This window comes from Oryctolagus cuniculus, chromosome 5 (assembly GCF_051225735.1).
Source record: "Oryctolagus cuniculus isolate XC-2025 breed Fujian yellow rabbit chromosome 5, ASM5122573v1, whole genome shotgun sequence".
NCBI classification, from domain to species: Eukaryota; Metazoa; Chordata; class Mammalia; order Lagomorpha; family Leporidae; genus Oryctolagus; species Oryctolagus cuniculus.
Window position 1 is genome coordinate 60,443,978 of NC_142871.1, and position 22,109 is coordinate 60,466,086.

At 44.3% G+C, this 22,109-nt stretch overlaps 1 protein-coding gene and 1 long non-coding RNA gene across 3 annotated transcripts in view; one reads left to right on the forward strand and one right to left on the reverse strand.

Moving 5' to 3' along the window:
• Positions 1-376: 376 nt before the first annotated feature.
• The window catches only part of RPF2 (ribosome production factor 2 homolog), a 47,557-nt gene continuing 25,824 nt past the window's right edge, over positions 377-22,109 (reverse strand). For both annotated transcript variants that reach the window (XM_002714918.6, XM_089333799.1), the window contains 3 exons: positions 13,964-14,066; positions 3,647-3,791; positions 377-2,842 (listed from right to left, as the gene is read on the reverse strand). In XM_002714918.6, coding sequence (XP_002714964.3) covers positions 2,663-2,842; positions 3,647-3,791; positions 13,964-14,066 — 428 coding nt within the window. In that variant the 3' untranslated portion in view covers positions 377-2,662. The remainder of the gene's footprint in view (positions 2,843-3,646; positions 3,792-13,963; positions 14,067-22,109) is intronic.
• LOC149126522 (uncharacterized) lies at positions 9,296-21,859 on the forward strand. Its single transcript, XR_016234552.1, has 2 exons — positions 9,296-9,396; positions 21,734-21,859. It is a non-coding gene; the product is annotated as an uncharacterized LOC149126522 (long non-coding RNA).

Sequence of the window (22,109 nt, forward strand, 5' to 3'; positions counted from 1 at the left end):
CCTAACACATTTGCTTTGATGCAGTTATGGGATGCATTAAGAACATAATAAAGACACTTTATTTTTTTTCACTCTGAACTTTGATAGGCAAATTTTCTAAAAACTTTTTAACAATAACAAAACTTCCTTTGTTGGCCCAACTTCAGCAGTGATTTTAGTGGTTTTTACCTTCTTTGTTTTGTTTCACTCTTTCATGGCCCACCTTCTAAGGGGACCTGAAGTAGCTAAACACGGAAAGGGGAAAGCAGAAGTCATCGGATTCTGACAGGATCAAAGCCTACATGGGTACATTTTGCTCCATCCCTTCTTTTCTTGAATGGAGTATTAACATCCATACTATGGGTTATGTTCAATGCCAAGAAAACAAACATCAGTATTTCAGCTTTTAAAAAGGGAAAATTTTATGAAATCATAAAGAGCTTGGTACTAACACTGCAGAAAACATGAGAGTTAGGTATACAAAGTTAACCATGGATTGGCTATCCAAAGTTAAGCAGAACTTCAAGACAGGCAAGTCACCGCCTCCACTGGAACTAACACACAGTCTCCAATTTATATATGGTGTGTCCCAAGTTCAAGGTCAGGAAGAAATTAGAATGTACCTTCCATAGTAGGTCACACAAACAGTGGAGCAAGGGTTCCAAGATGTTTCAACAATTTTGAGAAAAAGACTTTTCAACAAAAAAAGTCTGCTAGATTTCAATAATACTATATAAGTCTTCGCTGAGCAAAGAGGACCCACTTCAACTTACCAGACACTAACACACAGGAAACAGATGGATGTGGTAGCAAATTTCAAACAGAAAGGTTACTTACTAAAACAAACACAAACCCACCCATAAGACAATACCCCCCACACAGAGAAGATGGCCATCTTCAGTTAACATTGGCTCACAACAGCAGCGAGTGCTGGCAGAGGTCTTCCTGACAGAGCAAGCGAGGCAGGGAGGGGGTCCCATAAGCACCCAGTGAGTAGGGCCCATTACTTCGCCTCATGAATCAGGATCTGCATGGGCATTAGCTGGACCAGTCAGGGGCCAGGCACTGGGGGAGGACGGTGCATCCACTGTTTCTGACTCCCTTTTCCTTCAGGAAAACAATTATTTTACTCATTTCCGCTCATTCAGACATTAGATGCGAATATCTGGTTCAGACACAAGACTTTGTGGCTTTTGGCTAAATGCATAATCAAGCACCAAGTATAAATGAGTGATGTCAGCTCCCACAATTTTTTTAAAGATTTATTTGGAAGAGTTATGGGGAAAGGGGTGACAGGGAGAGAGAAAGAGAGAGAGAGAGATCTTCCATCCACTGGTTCACCTTCAGATGGCCACAATGGCTGAGGCTGGACCAGGTAGAAGCCAGGAGCTTCTTCTGGGTCTCCCATATGGGTGCAGGGGCCCAAGCACTTAGGCCATCTTCTGCTGCTTTCCCAGGTGCATTTGCAGGGAGCTGGATGGAAAGTAGAGCAGCTGGGACTTGAACCAGCACCCATGTAGGATGGTGGCATTGCAGGCAGTGGCTTAAACCACTATGCCAGCACTGACCCCAGCTCCCTCATTTGTGGAACAGGCAGAGGGAAGGAATGGGTTCCCACGAGAAGGGAAATGCAAAGTCAAACTGAGACTCTAGCGTTTGCTTGCTGTCAGCCCCACCTGTACATGAATGTATGCACACACAAGCACTGGGGAGCTCTCTGACATGGAATTAAAAACAAAAACGCTCCTATATTGTGAAACAAATTACAGTTTATGTATGTTTGTGTTTTTACAACAGAACTGGCTTGTACTTGTAGAAACAAGTGTATCTGCCAGAGAATCAAGGAACTTAAATTCTCCATTCTGGGGAAGCAAGTATGCAAAACCAGCAAGATTCTTCCTGTTTTCCTCAGCACAGGGCTGGGCTTCAAGAACCTGTGAAATAAGCAGGCAGGCTCTGGCTGACTTCTACTCTGCCTGTGAGCACCTTCACATCACCTGCAGCTGTCCAGGAATAACCAGCTCCCTGAAGCACCCTGTGACCTAAAACTCATTTGTTCCTTTTACCTCCTTTCTAAGAGGGACTCCACCTAATGGCAGAATCAACTGAAATAATCAACAGTAAGGGAAGGTGCCAACATCACGTAGTGGACAACCCTCTCAGACATTTATATTTTAAGACACAAAGCTTAAAATCTCAAATCAATCTCTTAACTGGTAGGATTTCAGGCAGAATAATAGAAAAGTAAAAAATAAAAATCAGGTCATAGAAATATATTGGGAAATGGGGCTAGGTTTTTATCTTAAATGTTTATACAGCTCCTTTGGGTTCTTTCTGCTTTCCAAGGCTATCTCTGTTTTTCTAAAATGTCCCATCCAGAACTTTTTTAAAAACTCCAATGGTTGTGAAGATCCCTCCTCTCTCCCTCTTTCAATGAAGAGAGAAGAGTTTTAAGAAAGCAGATGTCATATCATAGAGAGAAAACAGCATATCAGGTGTAACATCAGAGGGAGGAGGCTCAAACTTAACACCAGTACATTACTGTCCACAATAATATAGAGTAAGTTATTATGTTATAAAAATATACAATAAAATCTTATAAGAAACTCTGAACTGACTGAAGCTTGACAATTCTCTTAAGTAAACAGACTAAAATAAAACCATAGCTGTTGGCTAAATTCCATCAATTTTTTTTAATTCTCTTTGATTTTTCCTCCTGGTTTTCTATTATCCTTTCTGCAGGTCGCTTCTTCAACCCCTTCATCTTCCTGGTTTGTAGTTTGCTTAGGTCTTGCTTCTGCATATGAATCCTTCCGTAAGTTGTACCAAAAGTATCATGGGAGATATTTTTCTTCTTCTTTGGCTATGAAACAAGAATACACATACTTGTATATGTGCATGTGTATATACATTTAACGGCCTTCTACTACCATGAACTAGTACGAATCTAGTCTATAACAACAATTCCCATTAGTAAGCACCCCTCAATGTCAAATAATGTTATGAAGGTGCTTCAAAAAGTTCAACGAAAATGGAATTTTGCCTTGCCAAGAACCTTCTGAACTACCCTCATACAGGCCCATGTACCTTCTTCTCAAGCATAAGTGTGCATACAAATCACTTGAGGATTTTGTTAAAACGTAAATTCTAAGTGAGCAGGTTCGGGGTAGATAAGCTCTAGGGAAACTGCCAGGCACACTGAGAAGAGACTAGAGACCACACTTCTTCCACTGTCATACGTGGAGAGAATTTCCTGCGTTTGCCTTAAGAAATTGCGACAATCATTTCAATCTCTACTGGCATTCTAGACAAACTATTTCCACTTGTTTTTAAAAACCACTTAAAAATCAAAACATACTTTACGCACATATTATACACCCTGTGCTCTAAGCCCTAAGCTGCACAACTGCCCAAAAAGTTTTTATTTTTTTCTGAAAATGGCAGTCCTGGCTACCAGAAAGCTCTCAGCCAAACTTGATGCCTGGTTTCTGCACTTCTTCTTGTCTGGTTTATTTGGTTTTTTCTTTTTTTCTTCATTCTGAGAGTCAAGTTTTATGTATTTTACTGATCTCTTTATGTATATCCTTCAATATAACACACAATTCTTTTTTCAGAAAAAAGAGCAAAATATACAAATAAATATGGCTGCAATCTGCGGCTCAGGTACCTTGAGAGCTTTGGGCATTTTCATGGATAATTTATAAAGGTCATCGGATGCTAAGTGCGTCCTCCTCAGAACCAGATCCAATGAGGGTCCCATCTCTTCTAATTCAATCCGAGGCGTTCTGCAACCAGATTTCTTCAAGAGCAACCTTTATGAAATAAGGGGAAAAGAAATGCTACTTTGACTCAAGAAAATCTTCTTCCCAAATATTTTTTATTCCAGGGAACTTCAGTTCAAGAAAATGACATAAAAATGCTTAGAAAGTTAAGCTTCTTTCTAGTCCTGGCTGTTCCACTTCTGATCCAGCTTCCTGCTCATGCGCCTGGAGAAAGCAGCAGAGGATGGCCCAAGTGCTTGGGACCCTGTACCCACAAGGGAAACCCAGAGGAAGCTCCTGGCTTTGGCCTGGCCCAGTCCTGGCCATTGTGACCATCTGGGGAGTGAATCAGATGGGAGACCTCTCTCTGTCTCTCCCTCTCTAACTCTCCTAATTAAATAAATAATTTTTAAAAAAAAAAACCAGAAATAAAATTATAAAATATTGTTGAGAAGCTTCAAGTGAAAGAGAAAATTCGTTTAAGAAATAGGATCTTTTGATGTGATTTTGTCACTTCACTTATAAAATTTGCATATACATAAAAATAATTTAATGGATGAGTGTGTGGCGCAGCAAGATAAGCTGCTGCCTGCAACACCCACATCCCATACTGGAGCACTGGTTCATGTCTGCTTCTGATCCAACTTCCTGCTGACGCACCTGGAAAGGCAGCAGAAGATGGCTCAAGTGTGTGGTCCCCTGCCACCCATGTGAGAGACCTGGGTAGAATTCCTGGCACCTGGCTTCAGCCTGTCCTAGCCTAAGTTATTATGGCCATTTGGCAAGTGAACTAGAAGACAAATGATATCTATCATCTGTCACCAAATGAATGAAGAAACCTGGTCCTTGAAACAGTATGCTTCCATGATGAACAATGACCTTAGACTACTGAATCCTTTCAGAATGAACCTACAGAATCCATTAAACAAGTTCATTCAGAAAGAACCTTTCCCTACAGCACAGATAATTTCCTGATTCCCTGAAAACTGAAGTGAATTTTTTAAAGATTTATTTTTATTTATTTATTTGAAACAGAGTTACACAGAGAGGTAGAGATAGAGAGAGAAAAATCTTCCACCCACTGGTTTACTCCTCAAATGGACTAACGGCCAGAACTGAGCAGATCTGAAGCCAGGAGCCAGAGGCTTTTTCCAGGTCTCTCACATGGGTGCAGGGGCCCAATGACTTGGGGGGCCATCTTCCACTGCTTTCCCAGGCGCATTAGCAGGGAGCTGAATTGGAAGCAGAGCAGCCAGGACTCAAACTGGTGCCCAAATGGGGCTGCAGGCCAGGGCTTTAACCTGCTGTACTTCAGCACCGGTTCCTGAAGTGAATCTAAAACTCCTAACCAAACTACAACCTTCCAGTATGTGGAGTGTGCAGATGGAAAGACATGCACTTTCTTTTGTGAAGGATGTCATGAGAACATGTCAAAGAACTGAAGATGACACTGTTTTAGCAGCCAGGTTTCCACAGGGAGAAAAAGGGCTGACTCAATGACAATGTTTATAGATTAGCCATTTCACACAAACGCTGCAGAGTGAGAAGCAACAGGTAATACGAGAAAAGACAAACAGAAGAGGGAAGCAAATGCAGGAAAAGAGAGAGTGAGCAGCAAGCACCAGGAAGCAAAACTGAGTACACAAACGCTTAGTAATAGCTCTCTGGGCCCCACACGTCTCACATGCTGACATGCAACCAAGATGGTTCACTATGGGAAGCCCATTTGCCGGTTACAGGGAGAGCTAAGCCAACAGATACTCTACTGGACATTTACTTATGCTTAACTGGACAAGGCAAAGCAAACAGGCTAGGATCTAGAAAGAGCATAAGTGTCAAACAAAAAAAAAGCTATCCTAACATTACACTATAAAACAGGGGGCAGCTGTTGTGGCACAGTGGAAAGAGCTGCTGTTTGCGATGCCCTCATCTCACACTGGAGGACCTGGGCTTTCTTTCCAGTTTCCTGCTAATGGAAACGCTGGGAAGCAACAGCTGACGGCTCAAGTACCCGAGTCCCTGCCACCCATGTAGGAGAACTGCATGGAATTCCTAGCTCCTGCATCTAGCCTGACACAGCCCAAGCTGTTGCAGGCATTTGGGGATAAATCAGTGAATGAAAGATCTTTCTATATGATGAAGCTGGCTGGTATGATGGCATCTTTCCTAAGAGCCAATTCATAGCATAAGGGGGCAGAAACCACTGGACTCTGCTCTATCACTCCTGCATTCATATGCACATTTTTAGTACTTCCAAATAAATAATAGGCAAAATATTGAACCAATAAAGGTCATCCATCTATCAGGGAAAGCTGTGCTCAGGGCACTGTGAAATGAACCAGGAAGTCACATACAAAACTTCAAATTTTCAACCAAAATATTTTCTGCTACTTAGTTTTTATTTTTTTTCCTTTTTACTGGAAATAGAGAGGGAGGGAGGGAGGGAGGCAGGTAGAGAGAGAGACAGAGATATCTTCCATTTGTTGGATCATTCCCAAAATGTCTCCAACAAGTTACAGTTGGGCAAACTGAATCCAGAAGCCTACAACTAGTCTGGGTCTCCCATAGATGGAGACGGATGGTAGGGACCCAAGTCCTTGGGTCACCATCTGCTGCCTCCCAGGGTGCACGTTAGCAGGTAACTGGACAGGAAACAAAGCAGCCAGAACTCGAACCAGGCACTGTAATGTGGGATGCAGGTGTCCCAAGAAAGAGGCAACCTAACCACTACCCAAATGCCCACCCAAAGTGCTAATTTTCAGCTAAATGAAAAACAATCCCCAACAGCTAATGGCATGTCTTTGTTGCCAAAATTTCTCTAATGTCTCTTTTTATTTATAAAAAATGTCTTCCTAACAAAGTAGTTTTCTGAGTGGTACCTATAATTAAGATCATTTCCAAACAACTAAGCATAACCACACATGTTGCAATTTCGCTGGGGAATTCAGTTACAGCGCCGCACCCTGTACTGATCGCATCCTCACTTCACTGAGCATGTTTACTGGCAGACGAAATGGACACAAGAAGGCCCCGCTCGCTGGCTCGCCTGTTTCCAGCTCTCTGCAGGAGCTCTTTGCTGACAGTCCATCATCCTCCCCCTTTGTTAAACTTTGACCAGTGAAGTCTAAAAGCCCAGGTATCATCATTTCTCTTACAGGTCTAAAATTACTTAGCAGAAAACAAATAAACACTGACTTATCAATGTTTAATCATATAATGGAGTCCTTATTTCTCCCCACATCCCTTCCTTCATATATTACCTACACACCAAGAGGCTCAGCATCTGAATACAGGAGTTTCCTTTTATAAACTTAATACTACATTCTTTAAAAAAAAAAATCTATTTATTTATTTATTTGAAAGAGTTAAAGAGGTTATAGAGAGAGAGATCTTCCACCTGCTGGTTCACTCCCCATATGACCACAACGTCCGGAACTGGACCAGGACTCCCACATGGGTGGCAGGAGCCCAAGCACTTGGGCAATCTTCCACTGCCCTCCCAGGCCATCAGCAGGGAGCTGGATCGGAAGTGGAGCAGCCAGGACACGAATCATCCCATATGAGATACTGACATCACAGGCAGCAATTTTATTACAACACCAGCCCTAATACTACATTCTTCACACTACTGAGTTTTTCTTTAATGATAAATGAAAGTTATCAATTCTTAGCCCTTTAAAAACAACCTGCTCCTTTTCCAATCCAGCTCTCTGCTATGGCCTGCAAAAGCAGTAGAAGATGGTACAAGTGTTTTGGCCCCTACACCTACATGGGAGACCAAGAAGAAGCTCCTGGCTCTTGGCTTCAGATCAGCACAGCTCCAGCCATTGTGGCCATTTTGGGTGTGAACCAGTGGATGGGAGACCTCTTTCTGTGTCTCTCCTTCTCTCTGCAACTTTATCTCTCAAATAAATAAATAAAATCTTAAAAAAACAAACAAAACAAAACAAACAATCTGTTTACAGGTGGGTGTTACAGCACAGCTGGGTTAAGGTTAAGCTGCTCTTGAAACACCAGCATCCCAGACTGGAGTGCTGATTCAGATCCCAGCTGATCCACTTCTGATCTGCTCCCTGCTACAGTGCCTGGAAGCAGTGGGCTCCTGCCACCCACATGGGAGACTTGGATGGACTTCCAGCCTTCTAGCATTGGCCTGGACTGGACCCAGCTGTTGCAGCCACCTGAGGAGTAAACCAGCAGAGGAATGATCTCCTTCTCTCTTTTTGTCTCTTCTCTCACTCTGTCATTCTGCTTTTCAAATAATAACCTATTTTTCTCATAGAGCAAATGTATTTATAGAGAATTTATAAATGATTTTCACAATCTTACTAAGCAAAATGAAGATACTAAACTAAATACTGAGTTGTAAGAAAGTAACCAAAACCAAAAATACCTCCTCCACCCTTACCTGTCAGACGTACACTGAGTTTTCCTCCTAGAAACAGATATTTCCTTTCCAGGTTTCCGTGTCTCCAGAAAAACATCTACTGTCTCAAATGTTTTTCCCATGCCCAATAACTGATCTCAGATCCTAACTTGCTGTCTTCCCCTACATCAGATCTAAGTCAAATCAACACAGGGGGCCAGCGCTGTGGCGTAGAGGGTAAAGCTGCTACCTGCAGTGCCAGCATCCTATAAGGCACTAGTTCGTGTCCTTCACTTCCAATCAAGCTCCCTGCTAATCCGCCTGGGAAAGCAATGGAAGATGGCTCAAGTCTTTGGACCCCTGCACTCACATTGGGAAATCCGGAAGAAGCTCCCGGCCTCAGATCAGATCAGCCCAGCTACAGCTACAGCGGCCATCTAGGGAGGGAACTGGAGGATGGAAGATTCTCTCTCTCTCTCTCTCTCTCTCTCTCACTCTCATTCTCTGCTTCTGTCTTTCAAACAGATAAATAAATCTTAAAAAAAAAGAAAAAAAATAAACACTCAGTTCCACAAGGCTGTATGGGATAAAATGTCAAAGACACAGAACAGACAAACCCCACTTCCTATCCTCTGGGAGGTGGAGGGGTGGGGAGGGGGTGTGCTCACATTGGTAGATTGCTCACTGGCAATTTCCATACATTTTAAAATATTCTTCATCAATTTCTTGGGGGAAGAATGACCTTATAACACTTGTTCAGAAATGCCCTGATTCTTCTCCCTCCATACACCTGTCTGACCCTCTATGTTTTCAGCAGGTAAACTCCTTTACCAGAATGGTGGGTTTGCTTTTTCAGGTATGCTAACATTTCCTGTTTTGCCTATTTCTCTCCATAACACCTAACCAACGCCATGGCAGAGGCGTAGGTGGCAGGTTACTAAAGATTTTCTGTTTCATATTAATGGCCCTAACCAGTGAAGAAAACTCTCCAAGGAAAACAAGCAGTCACTCACATATGAGGAATTAATTATTACAGGATGCACAGGAAGAGGTTACCAGCACTATGATTTATTCCCCCCAAAGGGCATGTCAAAGGTCCCATTAATTTATAATTTCACATTCAGAGCTCCTTTCATCCAAGAAGCCCGGAACTACTTTATAAGCTTATTAATCTTCACAAATAACGTGTGTGAATATTAACTACCACCCTCTGCACAGCACTCGAGGGCTAATTTGCAGAGAGAGGGCAAGGACGCCTTGGTGCAGCCATGAGATGCCTGAGGAGCCAAGGTAAGTGAAACTCACTTTTCTGGCACATTCCCACCTACACCTGCGCCCCTCTGCCTTCGTAAAGGCGCTGCCTCGACCTTGGCAGGACATCAGGCATCTAAATGGTACTCCACTCGGCAGAGGAGGAAACGCAGGCCCTGAGAAGGGACCTGCCCGTGTCATGTGGGTGAGTGCGGCCTGCAGGCAGTCACTGGGCTCAGAGCAATGCTCATCCTGGGATAATACTCCCTCCCATCTTGCAGGGGGGCACAGCGCCAGGGGGCTAAGCTGACCCCTCCCAGCAGCAGCTCCCTCCACATCATACTGCTCATTTTCTACTTTGAATCCACAGCTATCAGGCATTATTGGGCACATACAGAATGTCTGTTGATCTAAATTTCTTGCCAGGGTCTCTGATTCAAAAACATCTTTTCCCATTATGAAAGACACCCAGCCATCCTAAGGGTGATTTCAGGGATCACATTCATCAGCAGAAAAATGTAGTCACTGCTGGGTTACTCTGAACTCTGACCCAACTGTTCTCTGTAGTTGTGTTTGATTTCCCCTGCATGTCGTTCGTTACACTAAATACAAATTCCAATAAATACATCTGCAACTCTTCATCATGAAAGAGGTTTTTTGTTTTTTTTTTTTTTAAGATTTTATTTACTTATTTGACAGGTAGAGTTACAGACAGAGAGAGACAGAGAGAAAGGTCTTCCTCCTACTGGTTCACTCCCCAAATGGCTGCAATGGCCAATCCGAAGCCAGGAGCCAGGTGCTTCTTCCTGGTCTCCCATGCAGGTGCAGGGGCCCAAGGACTTGGGCCATTCTCTACTGCTATCCCAGGCCATAGCAGAGAGCGGGATCAGAAGAGGAGCAGCCAGGACTAGAACCAGCACCCATACAGCTTGCCAGCGCTGCAGGCAGAGGATTAACCCAGTGCGCCATGGCGCTGGCCCCCTTGAAAGAGTTTACATTATTGTTATTATTCATTTCTTACTTTCCTTTGTATCCCCAGGGTCTCCAATGTTTTAAAAAAGAATTTTTTGTTATTGATTTTTCATCTTTTTTTTCTCCTTCTCTAAATAGCAGTCATATACTTAAGATTTTAACATATTCTTAAAAAATCAGGGGTGGGCGTTCGGCTGGAAGTTAAAGATTCAAATCTTGGCTCCCTTTTCCTTTTCTTTCTTTCTTTTTTTTTTTTTTTTTAAGATTTATTTATTTGAAAGAGTTACACAGAGAGAGAAGGAGAGGCAGAAAGAGAAAGAGAGAGAGAGGTCTTCCATTCGCTGGTTCACTCCCCAGATGGCTGCAATGGCTGGAGCTGCACCTATCCGAAACCAGGAGCCAGGAGCTTCTTCAGGGTCTCCCACATGGGTGCAGGGGCCCAAGGACTTGGGCCATCTTCTACTGCTTTCCCAGGCTACAGCAGAAAGCTGGATCGTGGAAGAGGAGCAGCCCAGGCTGGAGTCCCAGTGCCCATATGGGTTGCCAGGGTTTTAACCCTCTGCGCCCCTTGGCTCCCTTTCTGATTCAACTTCTTGATAATGCGTATACTAGAGGCACCAGATGACCCCTCAAGTGCTTGGGTCCTTCCACCCAGTAGGAGACCTAATTCGAGTTCCAGGCTTCTGGCTTCAGCCTGGCCCAGCCCTGGCTGTTGCAGATATTTGGGAAGTGAGCCAGCAGATGGAAGGATCGCTGTCTCTGTATCTCTGTTCTTAAATAAATTAAAAATCAATTGTTTTAAGGAGCTGGTGTTGTGGCACAGTGGATTAAGTTGCCGTCTGTAATGCCAGCATCCCGTATAGGTGCCATATCAAGTCCCAGTTGTTCTACTTCCAATTCAGCTCCCTGTCAATGCACCAGAGAAAGCAACAGAGTGGTCCAAGTACTTCAGCCTCTGCTACCCATGCAGGTGACCCAAATGAAGCTCCAGGCTCCTGGCTTTGCCCTAGTCATTGCAGTCAATGGGGAATGAACCAGTTGGTCAAAGATCTCTCTCTTTTTTGCTGCCTCTCCCTCTCTCTGTAACTTTCAAACACATAAATAAATTAAAAAAAAAAATTTGAAATAGGGGCTGGCATCATGCTGTAGGAGATTAAACCACTGCCTGTGATGCCAGCATCCCATATGGGTACCAGTTTGAGTCCCAGCTACTCCAGTTCCAATGCAGCTCCCTGCTAATGGCCTAGGAAAGCAGTGAAGATGGCCTAAGGCTTAGGCCCCTGCATCCACGTGAGAAACCTGGAAGAAACTCTGGGCTCCTGGCTTTAGCCTCGCCAAGCCTCAGCGGTTGCAGCCATCTGGGGAGTGAACCAGCAGATGGGAGACCTGTATCTCCCTCTTTGTAACTCTCTTTCAAATAAATAAAAAATAAATATTAAAAAAGGCTTTAAAGGAGCCAGTACTGTGGTGTTGCGGGTTTAAACCTGGCCTGAAGTGCCAGCCTCCCACAAGTGGCTGCTCCACTTCCAATCCAGCTCTCTGCTATGGCCTGGAAAAGGAATAGAAGATGGCCCAAGTCATTGGGGCCCTGCACCTTCGTGGGAGACCCAGAAGAAGCTCCTGATTCAGATTGGCGCAACTCCAGCCAGTGTGGCCAATTGGAGAGTGAACTAGCAGATAGAAACTGTGTGTGTGTGTGTGTGTGTGTGTGTTTTGTGTCTGTGTGTATGTTAACTCTATCAAGTAAATAAATAAATCTTAAAAAAAGGCTTTAAAATATAATGAAGTCATTAATTACATCTTATAATATATTTTGTCTTTTTATTTTTAATGAGAGAAAAATAGAAGTGGGCAGAGGCAGCTACTTGGAATACCTACATCCTAAGTTTGGGCTCCAGCTGATCCACTTCTGATCCAGCTTCCTGCTAACACACAGAAGGCTCATATAGTTGAGTTCACTTGAGCACCTGCCACTCTTTTTTTTTTAAAAAAAGATTTATTTTATTTATTTGAAAGACAGAGTTAGAGAGAGAGGTAGAGCCAGAGAGAAAGACAGACAGACAGAGGTCTTCCATCTGCTGAGTCACTCCCCAGATGACTGCAACAGTCAGAGCTGCGCTGATCTGAAGCCAGGAGCCAGGAGTCTCTTCTGTGTCTCCCACATGGGTGCAGGGACCCAAGGACTTGGGCCATCTTCCACTGCTTTCCCAGGCCATAGCAGAGAGCTGGATTGGAAGTGGAGCAGCCAGGAATCAAATCAGTGCCCATATGGGATACCGGCACTGCAGGCTGGAGCTTTAACCCACTGTGCCATAGCGCCCGGGCCCCCACCCCCGCCACTCCTGTAATAGACTCAGATGAAGTTCCTGGCTCCTGGCTTCAGCCCATCCAAGTAAATCAAAGATCTCTCTCTCTCTGTTGCTCTGTCATTCAAATCATTAACAAAGAGAGAAATCTTAAAACAACACAGAAGTGGTGGTACTAATCATCTGATGAAAAGAACTAAGTATTCTTTACTCAGTACACTTGGGACCAAGATGGAAATCATCAACCAACCAAAGAGGTGAACAATTAGTTTCATTTGGACATTCATTAGACATAAGCTGGCCAGCCACATATCTCATTGTGAAGAAACAAAATTAAAAGCCACATAAGAAACGCTGGGCATGACAGGTTGTGCAAACAGCACTACTGCACGGAAGACAATGTCAACACTGCATGGCCATATCACAGCTCAAACCTGACGTCAAAGCCTGAACTCAATGGACAAACAAAGTCAGCGTGTGGGAGTCAAGGTATTTTCTAGAAAGCACGGCTCTATCAGCCAGTGCCAACACTATTTTAAAAATGAAAAAAAAAAAAAAAAAACAAAACTCAAAAGACACAGCTATAGCATGTCATTAAGCTCCTTTATAAGCACAGAATCTACTTGTCAGGATTTATATTTATTTTGTGGAAGGGTAGGGGCAGAAGGCCTAGGTTATAAAGACAGTAAAATGGTAAAATGAAATCAAGCCAATGATTCTTTTTACATTTAGAGTCCATATTTTAAATGCAGGGCTTTCAGATTTGTGTTGGCCAGCCCAACTTGTGGCCTGCTACACTAAACCCAGTCAAGAGCAGTAAGATGATACGAGTTAAGTATTCCTTATCCAAAATGTGTAGGACCAGAAGTGTTTCAGGTTGCAGTTTTCCGATTTTAGAATATTTGCCTGGATTTTACTGGGTGAACACTGCTGTAAACCTGAAACAAAATGTTTTGAAATACTCCAAAAACCAAAATTTTTTGAATGTCACTTCAGCACATAAAAAGGTATGTGGGTTGGAGCATCTAGGATTATGGATGTTTGGGTTAGAGATGTTCAGCTTGTACTGTACCAACCAGGGAGGCTCCTTATTGAGTGAGCGCAGAGGGAGCAGTGGGAGATGCTCTGGGCCCTGGGAAAGTAGGCTTCAGTGGCAGAGGCTAGCACGCAAGTGACACACTGAAGGTGGGCAGAGCTGCTGTCCCTGCTGTTCTGCCAACTCTCCAAACTTCTGGCCAGACACTAGTTCTAAGTCTGAGCTCTATAAAACAGTCACACCACAATGCCAACCTTGAGGATGAAGGCGGCACGCAAGGAAAAGCACTTACTTATAGCTTCGAAAGTAAATCTTCCCGTTCAGTGCAGTGAAGTGCAGAACGTACTCCAATCCAGCCAGGCGAATATTTGGTACTGTGGGGCCTCTGAAGAAATCTAAAAGCATGTAACATATTAAAAAAGAAAAACAAAAAATAACCAACACAGCTTCTAGAAAGGTAAGACACAGTACAAAAAATGATCCCTTGGGGCTGCCGCCGTGGCTCACTTGGTTAATCCTCCGCCTGCAGTGCCGGCATCCCATATGGGCGCCAGGTTCTAGTCCCGGTTGCTCCTCTTCCAGTCCAACTCTCTGCTGTGGCCTGGGAGGGCAGTGGAGGATGGCCCGAGTGCTTGGGCCCTGCACCTGCATGGGAGACCAGGAGGAAGCACCTGGCTCCTGGCTTCGGATCAGCACAGCGCACCAGCCGTAGCGGCCATTTGGGGAGTGAACCAACGTAAGGAAGATCTTTTTCTCTCTTTCTCTCTCACTGTCTATAACTCTGTCAAATTAAAAAAAAAAAAAATCCCTGAAGAATGTTTGTTTCAACCATTTACTCTTGTCAATTTATTTATTTATTTAAGTTTTTAAGATTTATTTTATTTGAAAGGAAGAGACAGATAGACACACGGATGGAGGGAAAGAGAGAATCTTTTATCCATTGATTCATTCTCCAAATACCCACAACAGCCAGGGTTAGGCAGGCCAAAACCAGGAGCCAGGAACTCCATCTGGTTCTTCTAATATGGGTGGCAGGAACTCAATACTTGAGCCACTGTCTGCTGGCTTCCAGGCATATGAGCAGGAAGCTGGAATAAAAGCATGGAGCAGCCAAGACTGAAAACCAGGCACTCTGATTTGGGATGTGGGGGTTCTGAGCAATGGCTCAATCCACCGTACAACAACGCCCACCCTATGACTTCCTATTTGTTTAGCTCACTGTCATGTTTGTATCTTTGAAGTTCTCCCACTAAGCCAATGTTCAGCATAGGAGTATTATATTTACAATACATACTAACATTTTAAAAATTTAATCAAAGCATAACATTAAAAAAACTTTTTTTGAGGCAGAGAGAGAGAAACAGTATGCACTCATCCACTACTTCTCTTTCCAAATGTCTGCATCCAGGAGCTGGGATCTCAATCTAGGCCTCCCGCTTTGGTGGCAGTAAACCAATCACTCGAGCCATCACTACTGCCTCCCAGAGTCCATGTTAGCAAGGAGCTGGAGGCAGGGACTGGAGCTGGAGGCAGGGACCAGAGCTGGGAATCAAACACAGGTACTCTGATATGGGAAGATGTGGGCATCTTAACTGCTAGGCTAAACAACTAACCCAAGGCATAAAATCTTAACCTTCAAGATAGGTACGTGAATATGGCACAATTCTATAAACTCTAAACAGGAAGTCTCATTTAGCCTTTTTTAATCCCTTTTCCTGTCAGCCCAGATGATGGGAATTATTTCCATGTTTGCAAGAATGCAGAGCTTTTCTGTGTGCCCCTCCTCTCTCCTGGTTACCTAAAAGAACCCCACAGTGATGCTATATAAAACAGGCACAAGTATGCATACATACTCCCCATCTCTACCCCCCACAGCAAAAATCCTCAGGGACGTTTTAGAAAACATGGCTGTGCTTTTTTCAAGATATTTTGATCTAAATGTCATCATTAATCAATAGCCTTTCCAAAATTTTGTCCAAACCTGACTCTCCTTCAGTGGCCCACTCACGCTGTGGCAGCGTCACTGAAGTCAGAATGCAGAACACATGCATTCCAGGGAGCTCTGACACAGCCTTCCTAATGAGCAATTCCAGGCATCGGTACTGCCCCATATGCTTTAAAGAGGAAATAAAGGGAGAAAATTTTAAGAACAAAATAAACATATGGAAAACTATTCTTTATCAGTTCAAAATGTCTAAGATTGTGAATATAAAAGAGCTTGGAATGCGTATCCAATAGTACTATATAGCTATCCTCTTCTTCCAACACTGTACCTTAACCACCAAACTAAAATTCCACTCACGTTTGCAACGCATCAGATCCCAAGCACACATATTGAGAAGGCCTGGGAGGTAGGAGTGGAGACTACCCAACCTCACGGGCATAAATGGCAGCACTTAGCAACCCCAAAGCAAACATCAAGTAGCACGGTACCTTCTGGTTAGAAAGGAACACAGCATTGCTTACACATGAATACCACTGGCAAGAATCCATTCCCTTAACAGATGATGCACCAGGGCACCTATTATGTACAAAGTACTGTTCTGGGTGTGATGATGATAAAAAGGTACAACACGCAGCCTCTTTCTACTGAGGGCCCTGTATTCTAGACAGATACAAATGCGAGCAACTATAATTTAAGGCAGCACTTTAAAGGAAGAACAAAATAAAGTGTTCTGGAAATTCTCAGTAGATACAGATCAGTTTTAGTTGGGGAAGATTTCATAGAAATGGCATTTGTGGGGCCAGTGCTGTGGAGTAGCAGGTTAAGCATCCACCTGCAGCACCAGTATCTCATATGGGCTCCGGTTTGAGTCCCGGCTGTTCCACTTCCAATCCAGCTCCCTGCTGATGGCCTGGGAAAGCAGTAAGAAGATGGCCCAAGTGTCTGGGCTCCGCACCCACGTAGAAGACCCAGACAAAGCTCCTGGCTCCAGATTGGCCCAGCTCCAGCCTTTGCAGCCATTTGGAGAGTAAACCAGTGGATGGAGGACCTTTCTCTTTAACTCTGTCTCTCAAGTAAAGGAATGAACAAGGAAGGAAGGAAAGAAGGAGGGAGGGAGAAAATAAATGGTATTTTAGGCCAAGGCAGACAAGAATTAAATAAGACTTTGCAGAAATAGGGAATGGGATAGAAAAACAGATGTGAACATTGGGAAAGGTGTCAAGTTCTACTGTGTTCACACTTTCATGAAGTCACAAAGGAATATTCAAGAAAGACTTTCCAGCAGGCACTGAGGTTTAGATCCAGAGTGCTGCTAAAAGATGTCTGGATTAGGAGTCATCACAGATGGTTAAAACAGTGGCTGAGAAGGTAGGCTATGCAAAGAAAGACTGGCAAAATAAGAGTACCAAATGTAAAGCAAAACACTGGAAACAAACCAACTGTCCATTAGTAGCAACCTGGTTGATAAACTAGGAACACTTATACAATTAAGGACATTATGGGGATGGCACTGAGGCATAGTGGGTAAAAGCTGCCACCTACAGTGGTGGCATCCCCAATGGGCGCTGGTTTGAGTCCCACTTCCAATCCAACTCTCTGCTATGGCCTGAAAAAGCAGTAGAGGATGGTCCAAGTCCTTGGGCCCCTGCACCCACGTGGGAGACCCAGAAGAAGCTCCTGGCTCCTGGGTTCGGATAGGTCCAGCTCTAGCCATTGCCGCCATTTGGGGAGTGAACCAGCAGATGGAAGACCTCCGGCTGTCTCTGTCTCTGTTTATTTGAAAGTCAGAGTTACACAGAGAGAGAAGGAGAAGCAGAGAAAGAGAGAGAGGTCTTCCATCTGCTGGTTCACTCCCCAGTTGGCCGCAATGGCTGGAGCTGCGCCAATCTGAAGCCAGGAACCAAGAGCTTCTTCCAGGTCTTCCCTTGCAGGTGCAGGGGCCCAATGACTTGGGCCATCTTCTACTGGTTTCCCAGGCCATAGCAGAGACTGGATCGGAAGTGGAGCAGCCCAGACATGAACCGGCATCCATATGGGATGCCGGCACTGCAGGCAGCGGCTTTACTGTGGCTATGCCACAGTGCTGGTCCCGGACATTTTATCTTTAAAAATAGACAATATCTCCAAACAGGACTAGCAAGTGATCTAAAGGACTTATTTGCTTGGGGGTGGGGGAGGGTGCACAAAAAAGTATGTATATGTATCCATCCAGATTCTGGTTGGCAAAACTCTTTCACAGTATAAAAATATTGGTGAGGATGTGGCAAACAGAAATCCTAGTGTATTGCCATTGAGACTAGAGCTGGCCACAGCATTCTGGAAAGAAAACTGGTTGTACCTGGGGGAGTATCTCCACGGACCCAGCTAACTCTATTTCAGAAAACCCAGAGGAATTCCTAATGTCCAAATGTGAAGAGCTGCAGAAGATTTGTGGTGTGAGGAACTACAAGGTATTCAGGTGTCCACACATGGGACTGGCTCAGAAAAGAGACAGTGGATACAGGCTATGAATCAAAGATTTGAATCACATGCATTATATCAAAACACTCATTGAAGGCTGGCGCCGCGGCTCACTAGGCTAATCCTCCGCCTTGCGGCGCCGACACACCAGGTTCTAGTCCCAGTTGGGGCACCGGATTCTGTCCCGGTTGCCCCTCTTCCAGGCCAGCTCTCTGCTGTGGCCAGGGAGTGCAGTGGAGGATGGCCCAAGTGCTTGGGCCCTGCACCCCATGGGAGACCAGGATAAGTACCTGGCTCCTGCCATCGGATCAGCACGGTGCGCTGGCCGCAGCGCGCCAGCCGCGGCAGCCATTGGAGGGTGAACCAACGGCAAAAGGAAGACCTTTCTCTCTCTCTCTCACTGTCCACTCTGCCTGTCAAAAAAAAAAAAAAAAAAAAACACACACAACAACAACAACAAAACACTCATTGCAAGAAGCAATTAAAGCTACGGCACCACAATAACCTGCAGAAATGCAAGACGAACACAAAACTCTCAGATTATGTGGGTGTTTCAGCTGGATGGTTAAGATGCTGGTACCCCTGCTATAGCATCTGGGTGAGGTTCCTGACTCAGGCTTGACTCCCGCTTCCTGGGAAGCAGTAGTGGTGGCTCAAGTAATCAGGTTCCCGTTCCTACATGGGAGATCAGGACTGCACTCTTGGCTCTGGCCTCAGTCCAGCCACAGGCACTGCAGGCATTTAGGGAATGAACCATCAGATGGGAGCTGTCTGTCTCTGCTTTTCAAACAACTTTTTTTTTTTTTTTTTTTTTTTTTTTTAAGAAAAAGAAGAGTGAATCAAGGATAAGTCTGAGGTTTTTGAGGTGGGCTGAGGGGAGGATGATTATCATTGAGAACAAGAAAATCAACCCCTGATAAATTTCTCTTTCCCTACTGACCTTCGGTATTTCATTTGAACACACAAGATAAACCAAGCATCAGCTGTCTTACTTCACATGAGGGGGCTTTTAAAAGGCTGTGGAACAGTGGAATTAGAAGACGACATGTATATGCTATGAACTTTCTAAAGCCCACTCATGTTTATCCTGAAAACTCAACTTCCTCCGGTGCTCTATCGTCTCACTCCATTCCTGTTCCACCTCTCTGCTTCTGTCTGCAAACTCCTGTTTGGTTTTCATTCCCTTCCCTTCCTCCCAGCATTGTGTGACCATGCCTGCCACCTAGTGGTAGCATGGAGTGAAGAGCGTGGGCCTTATAAAAACCATTTAGAGAAGACAAACAAAAGCACTCTCTATTATGACAAATTACAAATACTTCCCTCACTGATGATAATTATACAGAGAGCTAAGGGAGAAATGGCAGGAAATCTGGGCCAAACCAGTAATATGAACTTTGGCTAAAAATCTGACTGAAAAAATACCCTTGATACTTTGTGGTACGTAATACCGAAAGAAAACAATCGTCACTGCCTCTCACGGATGAATTTTAGTTCATGGAAAACATCTGTGAGGGAATAAGTTCACCACAGGCAACATGAACAAGACACAGAAGAGCTCAGACTTCGACTTTCAATTCTGCCTCATCCAAAAAGCTGTCATTTAACCTCTCGAAGCCCTGTCTGCTACTTATAAAATGTTCCCAAACTGAAGCACTTTTGTAAAGATTAAACAGCTAATAGTGGAAATCAGTTTAAAATTTTAAAAGTAGAGGGAAGTGGTGTCGCTCAGTGGGTTAACCTGCCCCTTGGGACGCCCACATCCTAGCACACAGTGCTTGCCTTGTGTCCCACCTCCACTTCTGATGTAGCTTCTTGCTAGTGCACACCCTGGTAGGCGGCAGTGTTGGCTCAACTAGTTAGGCCCCTGCCACCCTTGTGAAAGACCTGGATTGAGCCCCCAGCTTAAGCCTTGCCAAATCCTGGCTATGGAGGGTGTGAGGAGAGTGAGCCTGGGGATGGCAGCTCTATCTGCCTTGCAAATAAATAAAGATAAATAAACTTTAAAAACAAAAAACCTGCAGAAGTTATTAAGAGTTGTCTGGAACAGAAACTTGAAAGAACGGTGGAAACTGGACAAATACGAATGACACTAGAAGAGACAATAGCAATATTCCTGGCCTGGAGTTGAAGGATGCCCAGGTCAGAGCCATAGATCTTGCTGGCACGAAGCTGAAAAGCCCTTCACTCGGCTCAGCTTCCAAAGTAGGGTCAGTAACATTGCAGGCAGAAGATGCCACCTGCCTTTACCTGGCCGGCTCTCCTCCCAGGCCAGCGAGGTAATGGAAGTCAACAGGGTGCCTTCCCCAAGGAGGTTCATACCCCATGTGAAGAGATGGACAGGTCTGGGCCTCACAACTGACAAGGCCTTAAAGCTCACCAGATCATTATTAGGCCTCTTCTATCAGGTTCTATGCCTCTCAATTGGAAAACTTACTTGTGTTTAGATAGCAGCTCTCTTAGTTTCTCCAATAATGACTCCGTCCTTTGTTCTAGACCTTATCTAGACCACTTGGGGCCTCATTCCTTTGTAATCATAGCCCCCACTCTAACATCAATGGCTCTACTACCAATCTGTGTGTATTGATGGCCCTCTCTCCCACTTAATGCTGTATGATTGTTCAGAATTTCTCTATAGATAAACCCCTCTACCCACAAAAGATGAGTGGCCTTTCTCCCAGTCTTGGTTGGGATCAACTTTAAACCATGTCCATCAAAAAGTCTTCACAAGGATCCAGATACCCCGCCCCCCTCCCATTTCTTCTCCTCTATGAAATCCTCTCATTACTTGGTTAATGCCTCTCTTGGGATCATTGGTTGCTATTCTCACCCTTTTAGACTACTGTGTCTGTTTAAGTGTTTACAGGGATTGATAATGGAATAAACCAACTACTGTTACAAAGATATACTTGGCTCCCCATCCAGGAGACAGCGGCTTGAGTCATCACCCCATGCCAGCAGAGAGTACTTCGTCACCCCATGTCAGCAAGAAGTAGCTCTAAACATAGATCATCATCCCTCTAGCTCTCCTGGACTTTTGGGGCTTGCTTTATAAAAAAAAAAGCGGGGAATGTTAGTAAAATGTCACAATCTTATCTATGGCACAATCTACACCCTGGCTATCATCCTAGGCTCTAGCTCCCACCACCACTGCTGGAAGCCAGGTGGCCACATGGCCCAACCACCAGTGTCAGCTCTACCCCCATCCTATTGGGATTCGCTGCTCCTACTTCCCTGCCCGAGCCCCAGCAAAGGTTTAACAAGACCTGCTCCTGAACATGTGGCTCTCAATCTCTTTCTCTCTTGATCTCTCTAACGCTCTTCTTCTCTCTTTTCCTTCTTCGCCCCTTCCCTCTGATCTGTCAGGTTTCCCCACCAATAAACCCTTTCCCTTGGGAAAAAAAAAAAAAGGAACATTCATAGCATATTTTCATTAAGTAACCTTTTGATGGAAAAGGGAGCAACACTGAAGTTATACTGTGAATCTCCTCGTACATCAAACTAAGAAAAATTAACAGAGGATTCTGCATTGGAAGTGGATGATATATAGCAATCTTGAAATTTTAACTTGAGTTTTCTAAATTTAAAGTTTTTTAAGAATATTATTTACTGGGGTCAGCATTGTGGCATAGTAGGTTAAACCTCAGCCTGTGATGCCAGCATCCCACATGGGCATCGGTTCGAGACTCAGCTGCTCCACTTCCGATCCTGCTCTCTGCTATGGCCTGGGAAAGCAGTAGAGGATGGCCCAAGTCCTTGGGTCCCTGTACCCACGTGGGATACCCCGAAGAAGCTCCTGGTTCCTGACTTTGGATCGACGGCAGCTCTGGCCATTGCAGCCAACTGGAGAGTGAACCATCGAATGGAAGACCTCTCTCTCTCTCTCTCTCTTTCTCTCTCTCTCTGCCTCTTCTCTCTCTGTGTAACTCTGACTTTCAAATAAATAAATAAATCTTAAAAAAAAAAAAAAAATCAAAAAGGAAAAGGAGAAAGCAAAATTGTACACTTAGAATGAAGTGACAAAAGGGCTACCAAT